At 38.4% G+C, this 16,793-nt stretch overlaps 1 protein-coding gene across 1 annotated transcript in view; it reads left to right on the forward strand.

Moving 5' to 3' along the window:
• The window catches only part of LOC113525487 (mucin-17), a 57,741-nt gene that overhangs the window by 34,982 nt on the left and 5,966 nt on the right, over positions 1-16,793 (forward strand). The window contains exons 130-192 of the mRNA XM_053232338.1: positions 109-245; positions 356-477; positions 800-861; positions 961-1,031; positions 1,145-1,217; positions 1,330-1,466; positions 1,577-1,698; positions 2,021-2,082; positions 2,182-2,252; positions 2,366-2,438; positions 2,551-2,687; positions 2,798-2,919; positions 3,242-3,303; positions 3,403-3,473; positions 3,587-3,659; positions 3,772-3,908; positions 4,019-4,146; positions 4,463-4,524; positions 4,624-4,694; positions 4,808-4,880; positions 4,993-5,129; positions 5,240-5,367; positions 5,684-5,745; positions 5,845-5,915; positions 6,029-6,101; positions 6,214-6,350; positions 6,461-6,582; positions 6,905-6,966; positions 7,066-7,136; positions 7,250-7,322; positions 7,435-7,571; positions 7,682-7,809; positions 8,126-8,187; positions 8,287-8,357; positions 8,471-8,543; positions 8,656-8,792; positions 8,903-9,024; positions 9,347-9,408; positions 9,508-9,578; positions 9,692-9,764; positions 9,877-10,013; positions 10,124-10,251; positions 10,568-10,629; positions 10,729-10,799; positions 10,907-10,979; positions 11,092-11,228; positions 11,339-11,460; positions 11,783-11,844; positions 11,944-12,014; positions 12,128-12,200; positions 12,313-12,449; positions 12,560-12,681; positions 13,004-13,065; positions 13,165-13,235; positions 13,349-13,421; positions 14,755-14,891; positions 15,002-15,123; positions 15,446-15,507; positions 15,607-15,677; positions 15,791-15,857; positions 15,976-16,112; positions 16,247-16,344; positions 16,667-16,728. Of these exons, the coding sequence (XP_053088313.1) occupies positions 109-245; positions 356-477; positions 800-861; positions 961-1,031; positions 1,145-1,217; positions 1,330-1,466; positions 1,577-1,698; positions 2,021-2,082; positions 2,182-2,252; positions 2,366-2,438; positions 2,551-2,687; positions 2,798-2,919; positions 3,242-3,303; positions 3,403-3,473; positions 3,587-3,659; positions 3,772-3,908; positions 4,019-4,146; positions 4,463-4,524; positions 4,624-4,694; positions 4,808-4,880; positions 4,993-5,129; positions 5,240-5,367; positions 5,684-5,745; positions 5,845-5,915; positions 6,029-6,101; positions 6,214-6,350; positions 6,461-6,582; positions 6,905-6,966; positions 7,066-7,136; positions 7,250-7,322; positions 7,435-7,571; positions 7,682-7,809; positions 8,126-8,187; positions 8,287-8,357; positions 8,471-8,543; positions 8,656-8,792; positions 8,903-9,024; positions 9,347-9,408; positions 9,508-9,578; positions 9,692-9,764; positions 9,877-10,013; positions 10,124-10,251; positions 10,568-10,629; positions 10,729-10,799; positions 10,907-10,979; positions 11,092-11,228; positions 11,339-11,460; positions 11,783-11,844; positions 11,944-12,014; positions 12,128-12,200; positions 12,313-12,449; positions 12,560-12,681; positions 13,004-13,065; positions 13,165-13,235; positions 13,349-13,421; positions 14,755-14,891; positions 15,002-15,123; positions 15,446-15,507; positions 15,607-15,677; positions 15,791-15,857; positions 15,976-16,112; positions 16,247-16,344; positions 16,667-16,728 (5,895 nt within the window). The remainder of the gene's footprint in view (positions 1-108; positions 246-355; positions 478-799; positions 862-960; positions 1,032-1,144; positions 1,218-1,329; positions 1,467-1,576; positions 1,699-2,020; positions 2,083-2,181; positions 2,253-2,365; positions 2,439-2,550; positions 2,688-2,797; positions 2,920-3,241; positions 3,304-3,402; positions 3,474-3,586; positions 3,660-3,771; positions 3,909-4,018; positions 4,147-4,462; positions 4,525-4,623; positions 4,695-4,807; positions 4,881-4,992; positions 5,130-5,239; positions 5,368-5,683; positions 5,746-5,844; positions 5,916-6,028; positions 6,102-6,213; positions 6,351-6,460; positions 6,583-6,904; positions 6,967-7,065; positions 7,137-7,249; positions 7,323-7,434; positions 7,572-7,681; positions 7,810-8,125; positions 8,188-8,286; positions 8,358-8,470; positions 8,544-8,655; positions 8,793-8,902; positions 9,025-9,346; positions 9,409-9,507; positions 9,579-9,691; positions 9,765-9,876; positions 10,014-10,123; positions 10,252-10,567; positions 10,630-10,728; positions 10,800-10,906; positions 10,980-11,091; positions 11,229-11,338; positions 11,461-11,782; positions 11,845-11,943; positions 12,015-12,127; positions 12,201-12,312; positions 12,450-12,559; positions 12,682-13,003; positions 13,066-13,164; positions 13,236-13,348; positions 13,422-14,754; positions 14,892-15,001; positions 15,124-15,445; positions 15,508-15,606; positions 15,678-15,790; positions 15,858-15,975; positions 16,113-16,246; positions 16,345-16,666; positions 16,729-16,793) is intronic.

Here is a 16,793-nt window from a genome sequence, read left to right on the forward strand (position 1 = left end):
TTTCTTTCATGGATGTTTAAGCAAGATTTACATTTCCATTACCATCTGTGATGCATTTCTAAATTCTGAATTTTTACTGATATACAACATGATGCTGTGTTTCTCTAGCAATGGATCAGCAGTGGTCTACGTCAGGCTGGTTTTCAACGACTCCAGTCCTGTTCCCAGTGCTATTGCAGCTCTTCTGATTTCTACACCTGTAAACCTCACTGAGACTGTAACAGTGCAGAACTGCACCTATGACAGTATGTTTTCCTTTTGTATTGCACAATCCACTTTAACAATTCTTTGTCCCTTTCTAATGGAATCTGAAACACATTCAATCACGTTGATTCACATTTGATTTGTTCCACAGAAATTTCAAACACCTCCTATGCAGTTAACATTACATTCAGCATCAGCAACGTCAGCATTCCCAAGAACCCTAACCTCAGGAACGACACCTACACCCAAGTGCAGAGCATCATCAATAACGCTGTGAGTGTACATCACCATGTGCATAGCAGATAGCGTTCCTCCCATCACTACTTATTTTCACCTTTAACCCCTTTCTTTCCTTAACGTAAATCGTCATAGACTCAGCTGTGGTGTGGGAAATGACTCATAATATTAATTATAATAATAAGAAGAATTCTTTCATGTGTTTACAGATGCAAGTTGAAAGCTTTTTCAGTTTTCAGCAAAAGATTAAATACTGACTGAACAGTCAGTTGCTCGTTGTAGGAAGCCTGATGCTGTGCAATTACATTTGTCAGGACAGTTAATATTAACATTAAAATATCGTGATTTTTCTCCCCAGGTAAACGCACTTCTAAATAAATCTGGTGCAGATCCTATTGAACCCACTACCTCCAACTTCACGTAAGTTCCTGCAGAAGATTGCAGGTCTGAATTTACTCTGTGAAATTCTTATTGTCAAGTCATTTGTATCATGACAATATTGCTTTCTCCTCATTATAGGAGTTCAAAGGATCAAGTTAATGGTTACATGGAATACAATTTACTAAACGTCATCAATCAGCCTGTCAATGGTAGGTTACACCACAATTTGATAACCTTTCTAGGGTTAGGGTTAGGGTTAGGGATTCTCAACATATTTATGTTCCATTAATTTACCCTCTCACTAAAAATTGTTCTGTTGTAGACACATCTGCAAAGGTTAATCCAACTACGACTCCGGTGCAGACTTCTCCAGGATCTCCGACCACAACGTACGAGTAATTTCTTTCATGGATGTTTAAGCAAGATTTACATTTCCATTACCATCTGTGATGCATTTCTAAATTCTGAATTTTTACTGATATACAACATGATGCTGTGTTTCTCTAGCAATGGATCAGCAGTGGTCTACGTCAGGCTGGTTTTCAACGACTCCAGTCCTGTTCCCAGTGCTATTGCAGCTCTTCTGATTTCTACACCTGTAAACCTCACTGAGACTGTAACAGTGCAGAACTGCACCTATGACAGTATGTTTTCCTTTTGTATTGCACAATCCACTTTAACAATTCTTTGTCCCTTTCTAATGGAATCTGAAACACATTCAATCACGTTGATTCACATTTGATTTCTTCCACAGAAATTTCAAACACCTCCTATGCAGTTAACATTACATTCAGCATCAGCAACGTCAGCATTCCCAAGAACCCTAACCTCAGGAACGACACCTACACCCAAGTGCAGAGCATCATCAATAACGCTGTGAGTGTACATCACCATGTGCATAGCAGATAGCGTTCCTCCCATCACTACTTATTTTCATCTTTAACCCCTTTCTTTCCTTAATGTAAATCGTCATAGACTCAGCTGTGGTGTGGGAAATGACTCATAATATTAATTATAATTAGAAGAAGAATTCTTTCATGTCTTCACAGATGCAAGTTGAAAGCTTTTTCAGTTTTCAGCAAAAGATTAAATACTGACTGAACAGTCAGTTGCTCGTTGTAGGAAGCCTGATGCTGTGCAATTACATTTGTCAGGACAGTTAATATTAACATTAAAATATCTTGATTTTTCTCCCCAGGTAAACGCACTTCTAAATAAATCTGGTGCAGATCCTATTGAACCCACTACCTCCAACTTCACGTAAGTTCCTGCAGAAGATTGCAGTTCTGAATTTACTCTGTGAAATTCTTATTGTCAAGTCATTTGTATCATGACAATATTGCTTTCTCCTCATTATAGGAGTTCAAAGGATCAAGTTAATGGTTACATGGAATACAATTTACTAAACGTCATCAATCAGCCTGTCAATGGTAGGTTACACCACAATTTGATAACCTTTCTAGGGTTAGGGTTAGGGTTAGGGATTCTCAACATATTTATGTTCCATTAATTTACCCTCTCACTAAAAATTGTTCTGTTGTAGACACATCTGCAAAGGTTAATCCAACTACGACTCCGGTGCAGACTTCTCCAGGATCTCCGTCCACAACGTACGAGTAATTTCTTTCATGGATGTTTAAGCAAGATTTACATTTCCATTACCATCTGTGATGCATTTCTAAATTCTGAATTTTTACTGATATACAACATGATGCTGTGTTTCTCTAGCAATGGATCAGCAGTGGTCTACGTCAGGCTGGTTTTCAACGACTCCAGTCCTGTTCCCAGTGCTATTGCAGCTCTTCTGATTTCTACACCTGTAAACCTCACTGTGACTGTAACAGTGCAGAACTGCACCTATGACAGTATGTTTTCCTTTTGTATTGCACAATCCACTTTAACAATTCTTTGTCCCTTTCTAATGGAATCTGAAACACATTGAATCACGTTGATTCACATTTGATTTCTTCCACAGAAATTTCAAACACCTCCTATGCAGTTAACATTACATTCAGCATCAGCAACGTCAGCATTCCCAAGAACCCTAACCTCAGGAATGACACCTACACCCAAGTGCAGAGCATCATCAATAACGCTGTGAGTGTACATCACCATGTGCATAGCAGATAGCGTTCCTCCCATCACTACTTATTTTCATCATTAACCCCTTTCTTTCCTTAATGTAAATCGTCATAGACTCAGCTGTGGTGTGGGAAATGACTCATAATATTAATTATAATGAGAAGAAGAATTCTTTCATGTCTTCACAGATGCAAGTTGAAAGCTTTTTCAGTTTTCAGCAAAAGATTAAATACTGACTGAACAGTCAGTTGCTCGTTGTAGGAAGCCTGATGCTCTGCAATTACATTTGTCAGGACAGTTAATATTAACATTAAAATATCTTGATTTTTCTCCCCAGGTAAACGCACTTCTAAATAAATCTGGTGCAGATCCTATTGAACCCACTACCTCCAACTTCACGTAAGTTCCTGCAGAAGATTGCAGTTCTGAATTTACTCTGTGAAATTCTTATTGTCAAGTCATTTGTATCATGACAATATTGCTTTCTCCTCATTATAGGAGTTCAAAGGATCAAGTTAATGGTTACATGGAATACAATTTACTAAACGTCATCAATCAGCCTGTCAATGGTAGGTTACACCACAATTTGATAACCTTTCTAGGGTTAGGGTTAGGGTTAGGGATTCTCAACATATTTATGTTCCATTAATTTACCCTCTCACTAAAAATTGTTCTGTTGTAGACACATCTGCAAAGGTTAATCCAACTACGACTCCGGTGCAGACTTCTCCAGGATCTCCGTCCACAACGTACGAGTAATTTCTTTCATGGATGTTTAAGCAAGATTTACATTTCCATTACCATCTGTGATGCATTTCTAAATTCTGAATTTTTACTGATATACAACATGATGCTGTGTTTCTCTAGCAATGGATCAGCAGTGGTCTACGTCAGGCTGGTTTTCAACGACTCCAGTCCTGTTCCCAGTGCTATTGCAGCTCTTCTGATTTCTACACCTGTAAACCTCACTGAGACTGTAACAGTGCAGAACTGCACCTATGACAGTATGTTTTCCTTTTGTATTGCACAATCCACTTTAACAATTCTTTGTCCCTTTCTAATGGAATCTGAAACACATTCAATCACGTTGATTCACATTTGATTTCTTCCACAGAAATTTCAAACACCTCCTATGCAGTTAACATTACATTCAGCATCAGCAACGTCAGCATTCCCAAGAACCCTAACCTCAGGAACGACACCTACACCCAAGTGCAGAGCATCATCAATAACGCTGTGAGTGTACATCACCATGTGCATAGCAGATAGCGTTCCTCCCATCACTACTTATTTTCATCTTTAACCCCTTTCTTTCCTTAACGTAAATCGTCATAGACTCAGCTGTGGTGTGGGAAATGACTCATAATATTAATTATAATGAGAAGAAGAATTCTTTCATGTCTTCACAGATGCAAGTTGAAAGCTTTTTCAGTTTTCAGCAAAAGATTAAATACTGACTGAACAGTCAGTTGTTCGTTGTAGGAAGCCTGATGCTGTGCAATTACATTTGTCAGGACAGTTAATATTAACATTAAAATATCTTGATTTTTCTCCCCAGGTAAATGCACTTCTAAATAAATCTGGTGCAGATCCAGTTGAACCCACTACCTCCAACTTCACGTAAGTTCCTGCAGAAGATTGCAGTTCTGAATTTACTCTGTGAAATTCTTATTGTCAAGTCATTTGTATCATGACAATATTGCTTTCTCCTCCTTATAGGAGTTCAAAGGATCAAGTTAATGGTTACATGGAATACAATTTACTAAACGTCATCAATCAGCCTGTCAATGGTAGGTTACACCACAATTTGATAACCTTTCTAGGGTTAGGGTTAGGGTTAGGGATTCTCAACATATTTATGTTCCATTAATTTACCCTCTCACTAAAAATTGTTCTGTTGTAGACACATCTGCAAAGGTTAATCCAACTACGACTCCGGTGCAGAGTTCTCCAGGATCTCCGTCCACAACGTACGAGTAATTTCTTTCATGGATGTTTAAGCAAGATTTACATTTCCATTACCATCTGTGATGCATTTCTAAATTCTGAATTTTTACTGATATACAACATGATGCTGTGTTTCTCTAGCAATGGATCAGCAGTGGTCTACGTCAGGCTGGTTTTCAACGACTCCAGTCCTGTTCCCAGTGCTATTGCAGCTCTTCTGATTTCTACACCTGTAAACCTCACTGAGACTGTAACAGTGCAGAACTGCACCTATGACAGTATGTTTTCCTTTTGTATTGCACAATCCACTTTAACAATTCTTTGTCCCTTTCTAATGGAATCTGAAACACATTCAATCACGTTGATTCACATTTGATTTCTTCCACAGAAATTTCAAACACCTCCTATGCAGTTAACATTACATTCAGCATCAGCAACGTCAGCATTCCCAAGAACCCTAACCTCAGGAACGACACCTACACCCAAGTGCAGAGCATCATCAATAACGCTGTGAGTGTACATCACCATGTGCATAGCAGATAGCGTTCCTCCCATCACTACTTATTTTCATCTTTAACCCCTTTCTTTCCTTAATGTAAATCGTCATAGACTCAGCTGTGGTGTGGGAAATGACTCATAATATTAATTATAATTAGAAGAAGAATTCTTTCATGTCTTCACAGATGCAAGTTGAAAGCTTTTTCAGTGTTCAGCAAAAGATTAAATACTGACTGAACAGTCAGTTGCTCGTTGTAGGAAGCCTGATGCTGTGCAATTACATTTGTCAGGACAGTTAATATTAACATTAAAATATCTTGATTTTTCTCCCCAGGTAAACGCACTTCTAAATAAATCTGGTGCAGATCCAGTTGAACCCACTACCTCCAACTTCACGTAAGTTCCTGCAGAAGATTGCAGTTCTGAATTTACTCTGTGAAATTCTTATTGTGAAGTCATTTGTATCATGACAATATTGCTTTCTCCTCCTTATAGGAGTTCAAAGGATCAAGTTAATGGTTACATGGAATACAATTTACTAAACGTCATCAATCAGCCTGTCAATGGTAGGTTACACCACAATTTGATAACCTTTCTAGGGTTAGGGTTAGGGTTAGGGATTCTCAACATATTTATGTTCCATTAATTTACCCTCTCACTAAAAATTGTTCTGTTGTAGACACATCTGCAAAGGTTAATCCAACTACGACTCCGGTGCAGACTTCTCCAGGATCTCCGTCCACAACGTACGAGTAATTTCTTTCATGGATGTTTAAGCAAGATTTACATTTCCATTACCATCTGTGATGCATTTCTAAATTCTGAATTTTTACTGATATACAACATGATGCTGTGTTTCTCTAGCAATGGATCAGCAGTGGTCTACGTCAGGCTGGTTTTCAACGACTCCAGTCCTGTTCCCAGTGCTATTGCAGCTCTTCTGATTTCTACACCTGTAAACCTCACTGAGACTGTAACAGTGCAGAACTGCACCTATGACAGTATGTTTTCCTTTTGTATTGCACAATCCACTTTAACAATTCTTTGTCCCTTTCTAATGGAATCTGAAACACATTCAATCACGTTGATTCACATTTGATTTGTTCCACAGAAATTTCAAACACCTCCTATGCAGTTAACATTACATTCAGCATCAGCAACGTCAGCATTCCCAAGAACCCTAACCTCAGGAACGACACCTACACCCAAGTGCAGAGCATCATCAATAACGCTGTGAGTGTACATCACCATGTGCATAGCAGATAGCGTTCCTCCCATCACTACTTATTTTCATCTTTAACCCCTTTCTTTCCTTAACGTAAATCGTCGTAGACTCTTCTGTGGTGTGGGAAATGACTCATAATATTAATTATAATGAGAAGAAGAATTCTTTCATGTCTTCACAGATGCAAGTTGAAAGCTTTTTCAGTTTTCAGCAAAAGATTAAATACTGACTGAACAGTCAGTTGCTCGTTGTAGGAAGCCTGATGCTGTGCAATTACATTTGTCAGGACAGTTAATATTAACATTAAAATATCGTGATTTTTCTCCCCAGGTAAACGCACTTCTAAATAAATCTGGTGCAGATCCAGTTGAACCCACTACCTCCAACTTCACGTAAGTTCCTGCAGAAGATTGCAGTTCTGAATTTACTCTGTGAAATTCTTATTGTCAAGTCATTTGTATCATGACAATATTGCTTTCTCCTCCTTATAGGAGTTCAGAAGATAAAGTTAATGGTTACATGGAATACAATTTACTAAACGTCATCAATCAGCCTGTCAATGGTAGGTTACACCACAATTTGATAACCTTTCTAGGGTTAGGGTTAGGGTTAGGGATTCTCAACATATTTATGTTCCATTAATTTACCCTCTCACTAAAAATTGTTCTGTTGTAGACACATCTGCAAAGGTTAATCCAACTACGACTCCGGTGCAGACTTCTCCAGGATCTCCGTCCACAACATACGAGTAATTTCTTTCATGGATGTTTAAGCAAGATTTACATTTCCATTACCATCTGTGATGCATTTCTAAATTCTGAATTTTTACTGATATACAACATGATGCTGTGTTTCTCTAGCAATGGATCAGCAGTGGTCTACGTCAGGCTGGTTTTCAACGACTCCAGTCCTGTTCCCAGTGCTATTGCAGCTCTTCTGATTTCTACACCTGTAAACCTCACTGAGACTGTAACAGTGCAGAACTGCACCTATGACAGTATGTTTTCCTTTTGTATTGCACAATCCACTTTAACAATTCTTTGTCCCTTTCTAATGGAATCTGAAACACATTCAATCACGTTGATTCACATTTGATTTCTTCCACAGAAATTTCAAACACCTCCTATGCAGTTAACATTACATTCAGCATCAGCAACGTCAGCATTCCCAAGAACCCTAACCTCAGGAACGACACCTACACCCAAGTGCAGAGCATCATCAATAACGCTGTGAGTGTACATCACCATGTGCATAGCAGATAGCGTTCCTCCCATCACTACTTATTTTCATCTTTAACCCCTTTCTTTCCTTAATGTAAATCGTCATAGACTCAGTTGTGGTGTGGGAAATGACTCATAATATTAATTATAATTAGAAGAAGAATTCTTTCATGTCTTCACAGATGCAAGTTGAAAGCTTTTTCAGTTTTCAGCAAAAGATTAAATACTGACTGAACAGTCAGTTGCTCGTTGTAGGAAGCCTGATGCTGTGCAATTACATTTGTCAGGACAGTTAATATTAACATTAAAATATCTTGATTTTTCTCCCCAGGTAAACGCACTTCTAAATAAATCTGGTGCAGATCCAGTTGAACCCACTACCTCCAACTTCACGTAAGTTCCTGCAGAAGATTGCAGTTCTGAATTTACTCTGTGAAATTCTTATTGTCAAGTCATTTGTATCATGACAATATTGCTTTCTCCTCCTTATAGGAGTTCAGAAGATCAAGTTAATGGTTACATGGAATACAATTTACTAAACGTCATCAATCAGCCTGTCAATGGTAGGTTACACCACAATTTGATAACCTTTCTAGGGTTAGGGTTAGGGTTAGGGATTCTCAACATATTTATGTTCCATTAATTTACCCTCTCACTAAAAATTGTTCTGTTGTAGACACATCTGCAAAGGTTAATCCAACTACGACTCCGGTGCAGACTTCTCCAGGATCTCCGTCCACAACGTACGAGTAATTTCTTTCATGGATGTTTAAGCAAGATTTACATTTCCATTACCATCTGTGATGCATTTCTAAATTCTGAATTTTTACTGATATACAACATGATGCTGTGTTTCTCTAGCAATGGATCAGCAGTGGTCTACGTCAGGCTGGTTTTCAACGACTCCAGTCCTGTTCCCAGTGCTATTGCAGCTCTTCTGATTTCTACACCTGTAAACCTCACTGAGACTGTAACAGTGCAGAACTGCACCTATGACAGTATGTTTTCCTTTTGTATTGCACAATCCACTTTAACAATTCTTTGTCCCTTTCTAATGGAATCTGAAACACATTCAATCACGTTGATTCACATTTGATTTGTTCCACAGAAATTTCAAACACCTCCTATGCAGTTAACATTACATTCAGCATCAGCAACGTCAGCATTCCCAAGAACCCTAACCTCAGGAACGACACCTACACCCAAGTGCAGAGCATCATCAATAACGCTGTGAGTGTACATCACCATGTGCATAGCAGATAGCGTTCCTCCCATCACTACTTATTTTCACCTTTAACCCCTTTCTTTCCTTAACGTAAATCGTCATAGACTCAGCTGTGGTGTGGGAAATGACTCATAATATTAATTATAATAATAAGAAGAATTCTTTCATGTGTTTACAGATGCAAGTTGAAAGCTTATTCAGTTTTCAGCAAAAGATTAAATACTGACTGAACAGTCAGTTGCTCGTTGTAGGAAGCCTGATGCTGTGCAATTACATTTGTCAGGACAGTTAATATTAACATTAAAATATCGTGATTTTTCTCCCCAGGTAAACGCACTTCTAAATAAATCTGGTGCAGATCCTATTGAACCCACTACCTCCAACTTCACGTAAGTTCCTGCAGAAGATTGCAGGTCTGAATTTACTCTGTGAAATTCTTATTGTCAAGTCATTTGTATCATGACAATATTGCTTTCTCCTCATTATAGGAGTTCAAAGGATCAAGTTAATGGTTACATGGAATACAATTTACTAAACGTCATCAATCAGCCTGTCAATGGTAGGTTACACCACAATTTGATAACCTTTCTAGGGTTAGGGTTAGGGTTAGGGATTCTCAACATATTTATGTTCCATTAATTTACCCTCTCACTAAAAATTGTTCTGTTGTAGACACATCTGCAAAGGTTAATCCAACTACGACTCCGGTGCAGACTTCTCCAGGATCTCCGACCACAACGTACGAGTAATTTCTTTCATGGATGTTTAAGCAAGATTTACATTTCCATTACCATCTGTGATGCATTTCTAAATTCTGAATTTTTACTGATATACAACATGATGCTGTGTTTCTCTAGCAATGGATCAGCAGTGGTCTACGTCAGGCTGGTTTTCAACGACTCCAGTCCTGTTCCCAGTGCTATTGCAGCTCTTCTGATTTCTACACCTGTAAACCTCACTGAGACTGTAACAGTGCAGAACTGCACCTATGACAGTATGTTTTCCTTTTGTATTGCACAATCCACTTTAACAATTCTTTGTCCCTTTCTAATGGAATCTGAAACACATTCAATCACGTTGATTCACATTTGATTTGTTCCACAGAAATTTCAAACACCTCCTATGCAGTTAACATTACATTCAGCATCAGCAACGTCAGCATTCCCAAGAACCCTAACCTCAGGAACGACACCTACACCCAAGTGCAGAGCATCATCAATAACGCTGTGAGTGTACATCACCATGTGCATAGCAGATAGCGTTCCTCCCATCACTACTTATTTTCATCTTTAACCCCTTTCTTTCCTTAATGTAAATCGTCATAGACTCAGTTGTGGTGTGGGAAATGACTCATAATATTAATTATAATTAGAAGAAGAATTCTTTCATGTCTTCACAGATGCAAGTTGAAAGCTTTTTCAGTGTTCAGGAAAAGATTAAATACTGACTGAACAGTCAGTTGCTCGTTGTAGGAAGCCTGATGCTGTGCAATTACATTTGTCAGGACAGTTAATATTAACATTAAAATATCTTGATTTTTCTCCCCAGGTAAACGCACTTCTAAATAAATCTGGTGCAGATCCAGTTGAACCCACTACCTCCAACTTCACGTAAGTTCCTGCAGAAGATTGCAGTTCTGAATTTACTCTGTGAAATTCTTATTGTCAAGTCATTTGTATCATGACAATATTGCTTTCTCCTCCTTATAGGAGTTCAGAAGATCAAGTTAATGGTTACATGGAATACAATTTACTAAACGTCATCAATCAGCCTGTCAATGGTAGGTTACACCACAATTTGATAACCTTTCTAGGGTTAGGGTTAGGGATTCTCAACATATTTATGTTCCATTAATTTACCCTCTCACTAAAAATTGTTCTGTTGTAGACACATCTGCAAAGGTTAATCCAACTACGACTCCAGTGCAGACTTCTCCAGGATCTCCGTCCACAACGTACGAGTAATTTCTTTCATGGATGTTTAAGCAAGATTTACATTTCCATTACCATCTGTGATGCATTTCTAAATTCTGAATTTTTACTGATATACAACATGATGCTGTGTTTCTCTAGCAATGGATCAGCAGTGGTCTACGTCAGGCTGGTTTTCAACGACTCCAGTCCTGTTCCCAGTGCTATTGCAGCTCTTCTGATTTCTACACCTGTAAACCTCACTGAGACTGTAACAGTGCAGAACTGCACCTATGACAGTATGTTTTCCTTTTGTATTGCACAATCCACTTTAACAATTCTTTGTCCCTTTCTAATGGAATCTGAAACACATTCAATCACGTTGATTCACATTTGATTTCTTCCACAGAAATTTCAAACACCTCCTATGCAGTTAACATTACATTCAGCATCAGCAACGTCAGCATTCCCAAGAACCCTAACCTCAGGAACGACACCTACACCCAAGTGCAGAGCATCATCAATAACGCTGTGAGTGTACATCACCATGTGCATAGCAGATAGCGTTCCTCCCATCACTACTTATTTTCATCTTTAACCCCTTTCTTTCCTTAACGTAAATCGTCATAGACTCAGCTGTGGTGTGGGAAATGACTCATAATATTAATTATAATGAGAAGAAGAATTCTTTCATGTCTTCACAGATGCAAGTTGAAAGCTTTTTCAGTTTTCAGCAAAAGATTAAATACTGACTGAACAGTCAGTTGCTCGTTGTAGGAAGCCTGATGCTGTGCAATTACATTTGTCAGGACAGTTAATATTAACATTAAAATATCGTGATTTTTCTCCCCAGGTAAACGCACTTCTAAATAAATCTGGTGCAGATCCAGTTGAACCCACTACCTCCAACTTCACGTAAGTTCCTGCAGAAGATTGCAGTTCTGAATTTACTCTGTGAAATTCTTATTGTCAAGTCATTTGTATCATGACAATATTGCTTTCTCCTCATTATAGGAGTTCAAAGGATCAAGTTAATGGTTACATGGAATACAATTTACTAAACGTCATCAATCAGCCTGTCAATGGTAGGTTACACCACAATTTGATAACCTTTCTAGGGTAAGGGTTAGGGTTAGGGATTCTCAACATATTTATGTTCCATTAATTTACCCTCTCACTAAAAATTGTTCTGTTGTAGACACATCTGCAAAGGTTAATCCAACTACGACTCCGGTGCAGACTTCTCCAGGATCTCCGTCCACAACGTACGAGTAATTTCTTTCATGGATGTTTAAGCAAGATTTACATTTCCATTACCATCTGTGATGCATTTCTAAATTCTGAATTTTTACTGATATACAACATGATGCTGTGTTTCTCTAGCAATGGATCAGCAGTGGTCTACGTCAGGCTGGTTTTCAACGACTCCAGTCCTGTTCCCAGTGCTATTGCAGCTCTTCTGATTTCTACACCTGTAAACCTCACTGAGACTGTAACAGTGCAGAACTGCACCTATGACAGTATGTTTTCCTTTTGTATTGCACAATCCACTTTAACAATTCTTTGTCCCTTTCTAATGGAATCTGAAACACATTCAATCACGTTGATTCACATTTGATTTGTTCCACAGAAATTTCAAACACCTCCTATGCAGTTAACATTACATTCAGCATCAGCAACGTCAGCATTCCCAAGAACCCTAACCTCAGGAACGACACCTACACCCAAGTGCAGAGCATCATCAATAACGCTGTGAGTGTACATCACCATGTGCATAGCAGATAGCGTTCCTCCCATCACTACTTATTTTCATCTTTAACCCCTTTCTTTCCTTAACGTAAATCGTCATAGACTCAGCTGTGGTGTGGGAAATGACTCATAATATTAATTATAATGAGAAGAAGAATTCTTTCATGTGTTTACAGATGCAAGTTGAAAGCTTTTTCAGTGTTCAGGAAAAGATTAAATACTGACTGAACAGTCAGTTGCTCGTTGTAGGAAGCCTGATGCTGTGCAATTACATTTGTCAGGACAGTTAATATTAACATTAAAATATCGTGATTTTTCTCCCCAGGTAAACGCACTTCTAAATAAATCTGGTGCAGATCCAGTTGAACCCACTACCTCCAACTTCACGTAAGTTCCTGCAGAAGATTGCAGTTCTGAATTTACTCTGTGAAATTCTTATTGTCAAGTCATTTGTATCATGACAATATTGCTTTCTCCTCCTTATAGGAGTTCAGAAGATAAAGTTAATGGTTACATGGAATACAATTTACTAAACGTCATCAATCAGCCTGTCAATGGTAGGTTACACCACAATTTGATAACCTTTCTAGGGTTAGGGTTAGGGTTAGGGATTCTCAACATATTTATGTTCCATTAATTTACCCTCTCACTAAAAATTGTTCTGTTGTAGACACATCTGCAAAGGTTAATCCAACTACGACTCCGGTGCAGACTTCTCCAGGATCTCCGACCACAACGTACGAGTAATTTCTTTCATGGATGTTTAAGCAAGATTTACATTTCCATTACCATCTGTGATGCATTTCTAAATTCTGAATTTTTACTGATATACAACATGATGCTGTGTTTCTCTAGCAATGGATCAGCAGTGGTCTACGTCAGGCTGGTTTTCAACGACTCCAGTCCTGTTACCAGTGCTATTGCAGCTCTTCTGATTTCTACACCTGTAAACCTCACTGAGACTGTAACAGTGCAGAACTGCACCTATGACAGTATGTTTTCCTTTTGTATTGCACAATCCACTTTAACAATTCTTTGTCCCTTTCTAATGGAATCTGAAACACATTCAATCACGTTGATTCACATTTGATTTCTTCCACAGAAATTTCAAACACCTCCTATGCAGTTAACATTACATTCAGCATCAGCAACGTCAGCATTCCCAAGAACCCTAACCTCAGGAACGACACCTACACCCAAGTGCAGAGCATCATCAATAACGCTGTGAGTGTACATCACCATGTGCATAGCAGATAGCGTTCCTCCCATCACTACTTATTTTCATCTTTAACCCCTTTCTTTCCTTAACGTAAATCGTCATAGACTCAGCTGTGGTGTGGGAAATGACTCATAATATTAATTATAATTAGAAGAAGAATTCTTTCATGTCTTCACAGATGCAAGTTGAAAGCTTTTTCAGTGTTCAGCAAAAGATTAAATACTGACTGAACAGTCAGTTGCTCGTTGTAGGAAGCCTGATGCTGTGCAATTACATTTGTCAGGACAGTTAATATTAACATTAAAATATCTTGATTTTTCTCCCCAGGTAAACGCACTTCTAAATAAATCTGGTGCAGATCCAGTTGAACCCACTACCTCCAACTTCACGTAAGTTCCTGCAGAAGATTGCAGTTCTGAATTTACTCTGTGAAATTCTTATTGTCAAGTCATTTGTATCATGACAATATTGCTTTCTCCTCCTTATAGGAGTTCAGAAGATAAAGTTAATGGTTACATGGAATACAATTTACTAAACGTCATCAATCAGCCTGTCAATGGTAGGTTACACCACAATTTGATAACCTTTCTAGGGTTAGGGTTAGGGTTAGGGATTCTCAACATATTTATGTTCCATTAATTTACCCTCTCACTAAAAATTGTTCTGTTGTAGACACATCTGCAAAGGTTAATCCAACTACGACTCCGGTGCAGACTTCTCCAGGATCTCCGTCCACAACGTACGAGTAATTTCTTTCATGGATGTTTAAGCAAGATTTACATTTCCATTACCATCTGTGATGCATTTCTAAATTCTGAATTTTTACTGATATACAACATGATGCTGTGTTTCTCTAGCAATGGATCAGCAGTGGTCTACGTCAGGCTGGTTTTCAACGACTCCAGTCCTGTTCCCAGTGCTATTGCAGCTCTTCTGATTTCTACACCTGTAAACCTCACTGAGACTGTAACAGTGCAGAACTGCACCTATGACAGTATGTTTTCCTTTTGTATTGCACAATCCACTTTAACAATTCTTTGTCCCTTTCTAATGGAATCTGAAACACATTCAATCACGTTGATTCACATTTGATTTCTTCCACAGAAATTTCAAACACCTCCTATGCAGTTAACATTACATTCAGCATCAGCAACGTCAGCATTCCCAAGAACCCTAACCTCAGGAACGACTCCTACACCCAAGTGCAGAGCATCATCAATAACGCTGTGAGTGTACATCACCATGTGCATAGCAGATAGCGTTCCTCCCATCACTACTTATTTTCATCTTTAACCCCTTTCTTTCCTTAACGTAAATCGTCATAGACTCAGCTGTGGTGTGGGAAATGACTCATAATATTAATTATAATAAGAAGAAGAATTCTTTCATGTGTTTACAGATGCAAGTTGAAAGCTTTTTCAGTTTTCAGCAAAAGATTAAATACTGACTGAACAGTCAGTTGCTCGTTGTAGGAAGCCTGATGCTGTGCAATTACATTTGTCAGGACAGTTAATATTAACATTAAAATATCTTGATTTTTCTCCCCAGGTAAACGCACTTCTAAATAAATCTGGTGCAGATCCAGTTGAACCCACTACCTCCAACTTCACGTAAGTTCCTGCAGAAGATTGCAGTTCTGAATTTACTCTGTGAAATTCTTATTGTCAAGTCATTTGTATCATGACAATATTGCTTTCTCCTCCTTATAGGAGTTCAAAGGATCAAGTTAATGGTTACATGGAATACAATTTACTAAACGTCATCAATCAGCCTGTCAATGGTAGGTTACACCACAATTTGATAACCTTTCTAGGGTTAGGGTAAGGGTTAGGGATTCTCAACATATTTATGTTCCATTAATTTACCCTCTCACTAAAAATTGTTCTGTTGTAGACACATCTGCAAAGGTTAATCCAACTACGACTCCGGTGCAGACTTCTCCAGGATCTCCGTCCACAACGTACGAGTAATTTCTTTCATGGATGTTTAAGCAAGATTTACATTTCCATTACCATCTGTGATGCATTTCTAAATTCTGAATTTTTACTGATATACAACATGATGCTGTGTTTCTCTAGCAATGGATCAGCAGTGGTCTACGTCAGGCTGGTTTTCAACAACTCCAGTCCTGTTCCCAGTGCTATTGCAGCTCTTCTGATTTCTACACCTGTAAACCTCACTGAGACTGTAACAGTGCAGAACTGCACCTATGACAGTATGTTTTCCTTTTGTATTGCACAATCCACTTTAACAATTCTTTGTCCCTTTCTAATGGAATCTGAAACACATTCAATCACGTTGATTCACATTTGATTTGTTCCACAGAAATTTCAAACACCTCCTATGCAGTTAACATTACATTCAGCATCAGCAACGTCAGCATTCCCAAGAACCCTAACCTCAGGAACGACACCTACACCCAAGTGCAGAGCATCATCAATAACGCTGTGAGTGTACATCACCATGTGCATAGCAGATAGCGTTCCTCCCATCACTACTTATTTTCATCTTTAACCCCTTTCTTTCCTTAACGTAAATCGTCATAGACTCAGCTGTGGTGTGGGAAATGACTCATAATATTAATTATAATTAGAAGAAGAATTCTTTCATGTCTTCACAGATGCAAGTTGAAAGCTTTTTCAGTTTTCAGCAAAAGATTAAATACTGACTGAACAGTCAGTTGCTCGTTGTAGGAAGCCTGATGCTGTGCAATTACATTTGTCAGGACAGTTAATATTAACATTAAAATATCGTGATTTTTCTCCCCAGGTAAACGCACTTCTAAATAAATCTGGTGCAGATCCTATTGAACCCACTACCTCCAACTTCACGTAAGTTCCTGCAGAAGATTGCAGTTCTGAATTTACTCTGTGAAATTCTTATTGTCAAGTCATTT

Source organism: Pangasianodon hypophthalmus, chromosome 3 (assembly GCF_027358585.1).
Source record: "Pangasianodon hypophthalmus isolate fPanHyp1 chromosome 3, fPanHyp1.pri, whole genome shotgun sequence".
Classification (NCBI taxonomy): Eukaryota; Metazoa; Chordata; class Actinopteri; order Siluriformes; family Pangasiidae; genus Pangasianodon; species Pangasianodon hypophthalmus.